General features: G+C 35.3%; 1 protein-coding gene across 1 annotated transcript in view; it reads right to left on the bottom strand.

The window, feature by feature from the left end:
- LOC107701581 (NT-3 growth factor receptor-like) overlaps positions 1-13,150 on the bottom strand; it is a 194,979-nt gene that overhangs the window by 8,604 nt on the left and 173,225 nt on the right. Inside the window, exons 13-15 of the mRNA XM_016503633.1 lie at positions 12,302-12,432; positions 9,110-9,282; positions 6,876-7,119 (exon numbers count right to left, since the gene is read on the bottom strand). Coding sequence (XP_016359119.1) covers positions 6,876-7,119; positions 9,110-9,282; positions 12,302-12,432 — 548 coding nt within the window. The remainder of the gene's footprint in view (positions 1-6,875; positions 7,120-9,109; positions 9,283-12,301; positions 12,433-13,150) is intronic.

The following is a 13,150-nucleotide window of genomic DNA, read 5'->3' as shown; positions in this document are numbered from 1 at the left end:
AACAACACTCCTCGTGTTCCGTGAGATGGAGTTCAGGGTACTACTGGGCCGCTGCTAGCGCTCCCCATGCGTGGGCAGGAACTACTCCCTATGGCCATACTGAGCTGCTCGCCTGGCTAACTCAGCCTACTTTAGTGTTAGCGCATAACATCCTTGCCAGGAAAAGTCAGCCAGGGATGAAGGTAATGAAGGTATGATCACCGGTAATAGACAAAGACAGAGAGGAGAGAGACAGAATAATATGTGGAGAGCTTGAAACAGTCAAATAAGATGCTAACGTATGTTAGCTGCAATGCAAGCAACTTGCTGCTGCTGTGTAAGATCCTTTCCCTCACAGTCTGATGATAGAAAACAGCTTATTATTCATGAAAACATGCTAACCTCTTTTAAATTACATGTCAGAGAATTAAAAGGGTAAAAAAAAAACATTTATCTTCCTTTGTGTTTTCAGTTAGCCTTTGATTAGAAAGCTAAGAGCTTAGTTTATTAGCTTAGCATAGCGCTAACTGTTTAAGACTGTTTAACACTCTTTAGATTAGCTAGAACAATATATAACAATAGCAGGCTACTTTTTTTCAATCAGGCATTGAGGAGAATAGGACACAGCATACTACTCAAAAAGCATGGTGAATCACAACATTAAAAAGTTTGATTTGCAAAAACATTTAAAATACCAACAAAAAGGCAAAAGACTTTGTACATAACGGCTTTAATGAGCGAAAGAACTACAATCCCATGAAGCACTGTCAATGACATAATCGAATTTAAAAAATGATGTACTGATTTAAACCACTGATTTATAGATGTTGATTATAGATATAGAAAGAATATCACGTTCATTGAAAAATATGCACATACTTACAAATATTTTAGAGAGCATAGTGAGACTGACTCGATTACATAATTCGCAGTGCTTCATGGAAGTAGGTGGACTTCTTTAGGCACGATTTGCTTGCTTCGATTCTTTGATTGGTGGAGATTTCTTTGCAGAATCATTTTTTTAAATATATATAACAAGCTCACGGCAGGTCTGTCTTTAAAGGTTTATCTTTAAAAGTTATCATATAAGTTATATGGGACTTTCAGAATCCAACTATTGCACTCTTTTTTTCTACCATTCATACCAGTAGTATACTATTCTGAATTTAGCCAAATGCTTTTGGCCACATAACTATTTTTTTTTTTTTAAACAAAAAGACATAGGCTATGTTTGTTATGAAATACTAGCCTTATACTTACTACATGTGCAAAATACACTTTATACAGCTTACATTTTCTTTTAAAAATGTGAAACAGGTAATTCAGGTCAAAGTTAATTCAAAATTATTCAAAGTTAAACAGTAGTATGCTTCATTACATGTCACAATACATTCCATGTGAGTGGCATCCAGTTATAAAATTGGAAATTAAAACTGTTATTTCCCATTTTTTATTTAATTTAGATTCCGGATTTAATTACAGTTCATTCATCACACAGGTCGAGTGAGTGCACTGTGTACAGTGTACTCTGTTGTATAATACAGTGTATCCATACAGAAAAGTGCACTGAATAGGCAACCATATATATAGTATATGGCAGAAATAGTAACAGCGGTATGTTAGTATGCTAATCTGAACCCTGACATATTCATTGTTTTTGTTTAGTGAATATGTTTGTGCTTGAGTGTTTGGGAAATTGAATCGATTGCAATGATTGAACTTCTATTCATCTGAATAGCTTCTCCCGGACTGCTTCCCGCCATCTTTTCCGAGGTGGAACGACGAGACTGCAGATGCATGTAAATCAGTCTGCGGGGCTTCGTTGAGATCGGAACAAGAACTAGCAGGGTGGTGACAAAAATGCCAATGCAATCTGAAAGGGCACCGATGAAAGGCAACACAATTAGAGACTGGAGGGGCGAAGAATCGGAGACGAGGAGGATGGGAATCACATAGTGGTAATTAATGCATATTAAGATCAACAGCATGTTTGTTTCAATGAACAGCTGACGAGAGATGATGTCATTAAACGAGTGCTTGTCAGAAGTGAAAGAGCGTCGAGAAAATAGACACGTGATTGGAATTTTGAGCAGTTTTCCATCTCACTAGATGGTTTCAGAAGATGCAATAACAGATAAATAAGTAAATAAATATATATTGTATTATTTATTTCAATTAACGGAGTATTCAAGTCCTTCAACCTCATAGGAGAACCTGCTAGCCCTAGACATTTGAAGCAAGGTAGCTCGACTTCGCTCTGTCAGATATTGCTGGCAGGGAATTGGGGTGTTTGGTTCATGGCCTTCAGCGCAAATTTACTCTGACAAAGAAAACCTGAGCGACTCCAAATAGTCCGTAGTTTCTCCACCTTCTGCAAGTGAGATTATATGACACAATCATTACATGGATGAGGAAGCCAGGCTGAAAACTGACTCTGGGCGTTCATTCCTAGGAGACCACCTTTAGAGGTTCTTTCTACAGTATGAACACGTCAGAATGTCAGCGGTGTCGGAGAAGATGTGCTGCTGGATGCCACTTTGGTTTATATCTGTTCAGAGATGTGAGACATATGTGCCTATTGCAGTTGGAATCTACTAAGACAGACCTGCATATCAGGTTTGTGTTCATGTGAAAATTGAGGATATTCAAATCCGAATAGCTATAAAAGCTCTGATTCCGAAACCTAATGAGGTGCTTCCTACATAGACAGCTAACTAATAGCAAAGTGACTCTACCTAGGCAGCAATGGCAAATATAGCATTCTGCATGGCAGATTTGACTCAAAGGAATCCAGTACAGCTTTATGATAATGCTAGAAAATAATAAGAATAAAAATATAGCAATAATAATCCTAAAAACAATCCTTAAAAAATTAAATTAAAAAAATGGATGTAAATTTTAATTTGAACTATTTGTTCATCAATAGATTTTTTTGTATTGATGTAATATTTTGTATATATATCTCATGCTGCTCATATTTATGCATCAATGCAAATTGCCTCGCAGCCGCATGTATGTTGTAGGGTATCAGACCGAATCAGACAATCTAAGATTTGGTCAAAACATGGATGAAACATGAGGAGCCAAATTCCACAGAGACCCAAGACACAGGATGTTCATAAGTCAGATCTTGGCCCCACAAGCCTGAACCAACTAGAACTTCAGACCACAGCTCCGCGTCGTCAGCCAACGCCCAACCACTGGCTTCCCAAGACTGAACTTCCAGCCAATCAGCGACCGCAGGAAACCCCTTTCGGCAACCAGACAAGGAAGGGAGCCCCGCACACAACGCAAGTACCTCCAGATTCTAGCTGAACTGGTGCATTTAATATAAATTTTAACCTCAGTGAGGAACTCAATGCGAGGGTTAATTAAGTGATTGATGGTTGTTCAGATCTATGCAATTGCACATATTGCTGTAAACTTGGGATTTCACATTTTCATCGTCTTAAACTAATTATTTCCTCACTTTCTCTCTTTCTGCAACTTGTGTGAATGCGTGTGTTTATGTGTTAGATTAGTTTATATGTCTTAGATTTATCCAATAAAGCCTTATTTATATTGAAAAGAGAAGTATCTTGTGTTTTGTGCTTACAAGTTAATGTCTTAAACTGCCGATCTTGTTACTGTGCTAATTAATAGTGTTTTCACTATATTTTGGATATTAATATCCATTAATATCCACCGAGTTGATGTTATACGGCTCGTTCAATGACTCGCTGGCCGTCTCAGTGATCAGCCGTAAAACAGTGATTCTGTCCAAATTCCCTTAAAATCTTAAATGATTCCCTTTGAGCTAAATTGACCTGTTTCCCTTACAATGTTTTGGGTTTGGGTCACTTCCTGTTTGTTGGGAACGTTAAATTTAATGCCGTCTCTTTTGTGCTGCAGAGTGCAATCTGCCATTTCACAGTGCCATTAAAAGAAAGTAAGCCACAGAATATATTAAGTGAGATGAGATGCAATGGTCTATTTGACATTTACTGTTAATGTAACATATTTCCTCCATTGCAATTAGGACTGATGCTCTAGGCACAGCAACAACCCATGTCTACTTAAGGTTCTGCATTTAGAAATATTTTATTTTCTGAGGCATAAGTCCATAAACAGCTTCTGCTTTTTGGTCATATGTTTTTTTTTTCCCTCTTCCTCTAAAGTGTTCACAATCTTTTCTTGCTTTCAGTCGGTTTCACAATGTCCAAGATTGGATATCCATTTTTTTGTCTCCCATATGCTTGTCATCACAATGTAATAATGTAAAAAAAAAAAATGCTATAATAAATATTAACACATATCATTAATAAATAATCAAATTAATCTATATATAAACAAACTAATCACAAAATACTACAATTTGTAATATAATCTGCATAAAACAACAAAAACATTATTATTATTATTATTATTATTATTATTATTATTATTACTGAATAATACAAAAAAAATAAAAATAATAATACAATATAAAAATATCGTATGAAAATAATTTTAATTTAATGCTTAATAAAAACACATTTAGATTTTTGATGTAGCTTGTTTCTAATAATGTATATAGTATGGCATTCGTCTCCCCAGTTCAACAGTCCAGCACAAGCCACCGATAACATCTGAATATATGCTAATTGAGCCGTTTGCTTTATGTTTGGCTCCTGAGTTATTCCTTGACTTCTGACAGTGAGAAAAATTCTTATTTAACTTCAGTGCCTTAAAAATGGGAGTCCCATTCAAAGCAGAGAGATGAACAATCATGTTCAAATCAACTTAATCTAGTCGAGCAACAGAAGAGCAAAACATTATTATTATTATTATTATTATTATTATTATTATTATTGAATAATAATATAAAATTAAAAAATTAATAAAAAAATAAAAATAATAATACAATATAAAAATATTGTATGAAAATAATTTTAATTTAATGCTTAATAAAAACACATTTAGATTTTTGATGTAGCTTGTTTCTAATAATGTATATAGTATGGCATTCGTCTCCCCAGTTCAACAGTCCAGCACAAGCCACCGATAACATCTGAATATATGCTAATTGAGCCGTTTGCTTTATGTTTGGCTCCTGAGTTATTCCTTGACTTCTGACAGTGAGAAAAATTCTCATTTAACTTCAGTGCCCTAAAAATGGGAGTCACATTCAAAGCAGCGAGATGAACAATCATGTTCAAATCAACTTAATCTAGTCGAGCGAAAGGGGAGCTCTGTAAATTCAGCGTCACCTCATTCATCCTCTTGTTGAGCGCTAAGTGAAGACATACATTTTAATTCATTTAGGGCCCTCAGCTTGCAAATTGAGCCCTCTGTCATCTAGGCCAAATCTACCGAGAGGCCTCTGTCTGTGTCAAGAAAAGACAAGATTCTGATTGAGGATCTTCTGTAGAAGCGCAAATGGATCTGAAGCACATAATTGAGCCAACCAGCTTGAATGAATCAGAACTGTAGATAAAAGTCTGAATTCACACTCAAACTTTTAAGGAATAGTTCATCGAAAAAAATCCCTTTAAAGCTATAATCATTCAATTTAAATCTAATATACACTCTTAAAAATAAAGGTGCTTCAAAAGGTTCTTCAAGCGATGCCATAGAAGAACCATTTTTGGTTCCACAAAGAACCATTCAGTCAAAGGTTCTTTAAAGAACCATCTCTTTCTTACCTTTTTGCAATCTGAAGAACCTTCTTTCGCCACAAAGAACCTTTTGTGAAACAGAAAGGTTCTTCAGATGTTAAAGGTTCTTTATGGAACCATTTAGACAAAAAGGTTCTTCTATGGCATCATGAAGCACCTTTATTTTTAAGAGTGCAGTTGTGAATCCTCATCTACAAAGTTATTTTTGGAAATCAAGAATATGATAATTAGTTCTTTTAACATCTAAAATGTAGTTTTTAAATACCTAATAAATGGTCATAGCTCATTAAAGATTGTATTCAGAGCTGTGTGTATGATTTAGATGTTGGTCAAATGTTTAATGGGCTGTGTTTGTTTGTATTTATGCTAGTATTTTTAATACCTTGAAATTAACTTGAATTAGCAAATATACAGATTTTTTTAAACCTTGTTCTTAATTAACACTTGGTATGACTAAGCTAATGATTGTAAATAAACAAATTAATTAACGTCTTTCAAAGCACTAAAGCAGCTGGATATATCAATATAACTTTTCAAAAGTCATTAAAATGAGTAATTATGCATGCAATTAAGGATCTAGCATAGGCCACCAATTGACAAAGGGTTCATTTGTGTTTTGTGGATATTTGATGACTAATCAATGAACTAAATACAGGTTCAGACTGCCTCAGTGTCACATGATCCTTCAGAAATCATGCTAATATGCTGATTTGATGCTCAATTATTATCAATTATTATTGGTGCTCACATATTAATAATGCTTGTTATTTTATTTTATTTTTCTGCTTAATACTTTTGCGCAAACCATGATATTTCAATAAATATGATTTTTCATAATTTTAATGAACAACATATAAATTTCTTACCCCAAACTATTGAATAGAATCATTACTATTGAACTATTGAATCACAGTTTCCAAAAATATATTCAGCAAAAACTTTCCTTTTAATATTGATAATATTAAGATATGTGATATGATTCTGAAGGATCATGTGACACTGAAGAATGGAGTAATGGTTGCCGAAAAATTTAGCTTTGCTATCACGGTAATAAATTACATTTTATAATGCAATACATTTTTAAATTGTAATAATATTTCACAATTTTACTGTTTTTACCGTATTTTTTATCAAGTAAATGCAGCCTTTGTGAGATGCATAGGAGACTTCTTTCAGAAAGCATTATATATTCCTACTAACTTAATTTTTGACTGGTAGTGTACTTCGCTCAAGCATTTACAAAAGCGAAAGCACTCTTACCCGGTAGTAGTCAGTGCTGTAGATGTCTCTTGACATTCCAAAGTCTCCGATTTTCACCAGCAGCCCGTTGCCCACCAGGCAGTTGCGTGTGGCCAGGTCACGATGCACAAAGTGCTGAGACGCCAGGTAGGCAATCCCTGAAGCGATCTGACTGGCTATGTGCAGCATCTGAGACAAACCCAGTTCCCCATTGGTCTGCAGCGGCTCTCCGTCAACCAGGATCATTGCATCTGGACCATGAGCTCTGAAAAGTATAAAATAAGGATTTCAATTCTGTCACTTCAGTCCTGTAAAGTACTTGGATGCTTACAACACACTTAAAAATTAATTTTGCAGTACATTAGATGAGTATTAAACCAAACCGAAAACTTTCATGAATACATAACGAAACAATCAATATGAAATTAGAATAAGCCAATGCCGCCATTATATGTCAGTGCAATATACATGAAAGTTACCAATAGATTACTTTCTTCTTCAAAGGAAACGTGTACTGTATGATTCAATATGCATCCCTGCCAGTTTCTCTGCTCTTTCACAAATGTATCGCCTTATAGTGTCATTATGTATAAAGCAGTTTTGACAAAACCTGTTATCCCCCATAATTCTGCTGGCTGGAAAGAAAAAGCAATTTCTGCTTTTTCGTCAGGGCTCTGTCAGAAACCATGTACACTTTTGTATCCGCTTCCTTTTGCTTGTACAATACCTCTGAGGAAGGTTGTAACCTATCAATCACAGTCAGATGGGCCCTGCTGACATCACAACGCTGGATTTTACATCACACCGACAAGAAAACGACAAGCATTGAAATGGTTTATGCAACATTCTAATGCAAGGCTTCCCAACCATTTTAGTTAAAAAAAAATAAAATAAAAAAATAATAACCTTGAATTGGCCTTTAAAGACACTGAAATTTCCAACATTTTTGTGCAATATATACCGTTCTGCTCATAAGTTTACATACATCTTGCAGAATATGCAAAATGTTAACAAAATAAGAAGGAAAATTGCAGGGGTATATAAACTTACGAGCAGAACTGTACCTGTACCATTGCAATCCTTACAAAAAAACAAAAAAACATTAGAAAACCTAAATTAAATTGACCAGTTTCAGGACCTATATATAGTGCTGTCAATCGATTAAAAAAAGTAACAAATTAATCACACATTTTTCTGAAATTAATCGCGATTAATCCCACCTAATACTAAGTTTTTAAATATACTTTTATATTGCAATAATTTCACATTCAATCTTCAAATGAATGTACAAACAACATAAAGACAGTATATTTTTTTATATTTGTTTAATGGCATCTTTTTTATGACTGAAGGCCAGTATCAATGATACCAATATAAAATTGCCCCCCCCTCCCTAATATTTAACCATTGACTGTTCAACATGACTAGCCATTCAACATTACAGTATAATTCAGAGCTATCAATTTTAACATTTATTAGACTTTAAAAAAATACTTCTAATTTAAGTGAACTTAAAACAATCTTCACATAAACCCATTATAAAACCAACTCTTTTTACCTTTTCTGACCCACTTCAGGTCTTAAAGTCTCTATTAATTAGCTGACGAGTTAAATCGGGTGTATTAGATGAGTAAGACAGTGCTGGGCTGCTTCAGGACAGTTTTGAAAACCATTTCAGAGACATGCTCTTAAATGTGACTCATATAAAATATATTACCTGCATGCACAGTTTTAAGGCAGCTTTAATCGCCTTTTTGGTAACTTCATGACTTAACTGACCATGACATTGCATGCACGTAGTTTATTTCGCACTTTGATATGAAAGGATACAGGCTACAGCGCGCGCCGGCACTGGTAAAAATGTATTTCTAGTACATTTCTAAAATATTGATAGATTAAATAAAGGTTAATGGACATGTTAAGCATCAACTACCCATATACTGTGTTATATTGTGTTCTCATTTAGAACATTTAATTAAAAATGTACTGTATATATTTTAAAATTAATTTGGCATTCTGTCATAATCATAACCCACCACAATTCCATCACAAACTTCTGGTTGAGAAATTCTGGTCTCGTAAGACTATAGAATTCCCAGAGCATCACATCGGAATTCAGTGGTTCTATAATTATGTTACACTTGGTCTGTGACCTCAATCAATAATAACTGATTCGCTTTGTATTTTCATTGAATTTCATTTTCATCATTACACAAGCAAAGCACAAAGATTACTGCATTATAACAGCCACAAACCTGAGGAACTTGTTGAGGTCTCCGTGTTTCATGTACTCGAAAACCATGATAAGCGGGTCTCCGTCCACGCAGACGCCATAGAACTTCACTATGTGCTCGTGCTGAAGGTTGGTCAGCAGCTCGGCCTCCCGCTGGAAGTCTTTCCTCGCCTCAAGGGTGGGATCCTTCAGAGTCTGTGTAGACACATAAGGTGGCCAGTTTATTGTCTGATAACCACAATAATAGCCAGATACTAATGCATTGTGGGTGAAACCAAAGATATTTTGGGGAAAAGTGAAATTAAAATCCGTATTTCAAAAACAAATCATTAATATGATTGGAAATATTGTGTATATCCATGAATTAAATGTGCCTTTGCTATTAAAAAGTGAAATTAAAATCCGTATTTCAAAAACAAATCATTAATATGATTGGAAATATTGTGTATATCCATGAATTAAATGTGCCTTTGCACATTTTTTTTTGATACTCTTGGTACAAGTAAATTAATTAAGGGAGCTTAAATGAGTCAGTCGGTAATAAATAATTCAAGTGAACAATTAATCAGGTTAATGAGACTAACCGCTCCAACTAATCTGGATCTAAACGGTTCTGTCTCTAATGGTTTATGAATCCCAAACATACAATATGCCACAAACCAATTGAGCATGCAGAGCTATTTTTGACAATATACTTTAATGCATAATCAAAATGTAGATGAGTTGACAAATATTATTGCACAGATATTTATTATTGCACAGTGCTTTAAATCTATCAGGGAAATATCCACAACAAAATATAAATATCCAGATCTGGGACACCTTAAAACATTGACATAGATTTAAATGCATAATCAAAACCTAGATGAGTTAACACAAATACTGCACAGATATTATAGATGTCCAAAGTACTTTCAATTATTCATGTAACACATTTCATAACAGATCATATATTTTTCAAAATTTTCAAGGCACATATTCATGGACTAAACCTCAGGGCGATGCACTCAAGGAAGATGCACAAATGACCGTCTCTGATTTGTTTGTGCCTGTCTTTGTCTTTTCTGAAAGATTAAATAGTTGCCTGTACACATCTGTTTTTTTGTCATCTTATATCCCGTCATTCACGGAAAAATAACCCCCCTCTGCGGCCTTGGCCGTGATACTTGCATCGCAGTGTGTTTGTGAGGAATCGCTCCTTCAATTATGTTATAATTGCGTTTCGCCCTCAGAGCTCGCAGTTTAATTTTAATTAGAGCTACCGTGGGTTAATCCATATCAGGAATTGCAAAGAGGTTCATGCGTTGGAGATGGATGAGAGAACCAATTCGCAGATGGCGAGGTATCTATCCCTATCCATAATGCTTTATTACCCCTGTGTTGCGAAATTGGCCACCTGCACAGGTTGAAGAGAGCAGAGGGGACAAATCCAGCACCACCTGGGGGGCTTTCACTCGTAATAAGGGTCTGGAGGTCTTGGGCATCAGGTGGAGATGGGGGAGAGCAAAGGTACGAGAGAGACGCTGGCAGCTATTTGGCCAAAATACAAGGAAAAACTTAACCTCTGAATTTGAGTTGGACGGCTTTCAAACAGCAGCTGCTGTGATAGAGCTCCATGAAGCCAACGAAGCCAAGCAGCTTCCCAGAAGAATGTTTTATTACTCAGAGGCTGCTCTTTCAAAGTTGAGGAGACACATTTAGGTGTCAACTCTGCCTCAGACCAGATGTTTCTCCTAGAGTTCCTTAGGTGAATTAAAAATAGATGAAAACTACACCATTGTTGAAAGACAGTGTAAGTATAGAGGTATAAAATGAAATGGCTTGCAGCTCAAACTCATTTCTCAGGTTCCTCCAAGAACAGAAATGTATTTAATGAGATCTCTGCCTTTCGATTGGAGACTTTTTAATATCTTTCATATTAGACTAATGAAAGACATCTTTGGGATTTATTCTGAACCATCAGATATTTTTAATATTAATGGAGCCTTTGGAAAAAGCAGTTGGAAAATGGACTAAGAAATGAATACAAGCATGAATTAAATAAATATATAAATTTGTCTATTTATGTGTCAGGTTGACAAGTGAGTTAATAATTTATCATTTCATTGTACCTAGTGGCACTACTAGTCCTCCAATCCTTTTTCTTAGAATTGAAAAATCTGAGAAGCATGACACTTGCTCTCTATGTAATTTCATTGCTTTCTACAAGAAAACATTTAGATATTAGTGAGTTTATTTGTGATTTACTTCCCATGGGTTAGTAATAAAGCAGGGCATGTAGCTGCTTGTGTTCCTCTGCACATGAGATTCTTCTTTTGACACCATCAGAAAGAAAACGTCAGCTCCATCGTTCTTGATTACAGCGTCTCCAGAATAATATGCTTTGAGGGATGATAAACCATCACTAACAGACAGTATTATTGTTCCAGATTTATTCTCCAGCTGACCTGAACTAAATATCATATCAATATCCAATATCATCTCAAAGATGATGAAAAAGGGGAACACATGGGAGAACTGTGTGCAGGTAACATTATGACTAGACATATATAACCCAAATAGAGTGTTATAGAAAAAAAAAAAAGTCAGAATTGCGAAATGCAAACTCAAAATTCTTTTAAAATTTTCACAACAAAATACTATAAGTTTGACTTCATACTTCAACAAGTCAGCATTTGTGAAACCTTGAAACGTTGACATTTCTAAACTGACAGAAAAACTGACGCACTTATAGATCATCACTGATCTAGAGACGGTCTTCAATAGAGCACCTCAGCCCACTGGACGCTGAGTTCCTTGACCTTGGTGAATAGTCCCATGTGGTAAACCATGTTAAAGCATTATCCAGGAACTGTCTGCCCACAGCGGTGACTCATTCCTCTCTGTCTATGTTATGAAGACTAAACCACAGCACTGCAATATCTTAATACCCTCCCAAACCTTATATCAATGGCAAATATTAAACGCAACTGTAGCTGATCTCTCCTCAGAGCACAGCAGAGCTCTTTCCATCATTGATCTTAGTCAACAAATCCTCCACCACCAAAACGTCTCGCGATCATTCCCCGAAAGAAAGCCCTCTCTGGTGGGCACAGGGGGATCAACTTCATATGTCATTCGAGGGGGGGTGAAAAAAAGGGCTTGACCTTTGGAATGAGTCCTGTGTAACTGGAGAGCGCCACGGCCCTGCTGGAATGGAGGGATCATCTCTTACCTTGACAGCCACCAGCATCTTGTCCTTAGTGGGGCTTAGGTTGTAGCACTCTGCCAGGAACACCTTCCCAAAGGCCCCTTCGCCCAGTTCCCTCTTAAGCACGATGTCTCTGCGCTTAATGTGCTGTACATCTGGAGGGGAAGAGAGAGAGAGAGAGAGAGAGAGAGAGAGAGATTGAGCGGATTGTGCGACAGTCTTCCTGCGGGCGGTGCTGCAAAACAGAGATTGAGAAACGTGTGCATTTCATGAGTAGGATTGCAGTCACTCAGGCTGATCAGGTAAGTTGAAGGAACATGGCACCAAAAACAGACTTTTATGACATAGAGTGAAAGAAAAATGTGCATGAAATACATTTTTTTTAAATAAACTAGAAGAAATTTAAAGGCAATATGAAATAAAAATTGAACCTATTTACAGTTTTCAATAAATGCACCTGGTATTAATTTGCATGACTCATCAATAATAATAATAATAGCTATTATTATAATTATAATTATTATTATTAAAAACAAATCACAAAATCTTTTAACAAGTCACACAAAAATTTGTTAGAATGATAAATTAGTAAATGTTTTTTTTCCAAATAATTCAATTAATTGTTTGTAAAAGAAAACAACAACAATAATAATAATAATAAAAAGCTTATTTCGTTATTATTTTGTAAAAATGCATTAATGTTAGAAATTGTATGTATTTATTTAATATTTAATATTATATCATTAATATTCCAGTCAAGTAAAAAAGTCCAAAATGTTGTTGTCATTATTAATTCACTTTATTATTAAAAAAATAAATTTTAGTAAAGATTTAAATGCATTAACTTCCCAATAAAAAAATATGTCAAGTCCA

Source organism: Sinocyclocheilus anshuiensis, unplaced genomic scaffold (assembly GCF_001515605.1).
Source record: "Sinocyclocheilus anshuiensis isolate Anshui unplaced genomic scaffold, SAMN03320099.WGS_v1.1 scaffold729, whole genome shotgun sequence".
NCBI lineage: Eukaryota > Metazoa > Chordata > Actinopteri > Cypriniformes > Cyprinidae > Sinocyclocheilus > Sinocyclocheilus anshuiensis.
The sequence above is the reverse complement of the archived record's forward strand: the minus strand, read 5'-3'. Positions and strand labels throughout refer to the sequence as shown.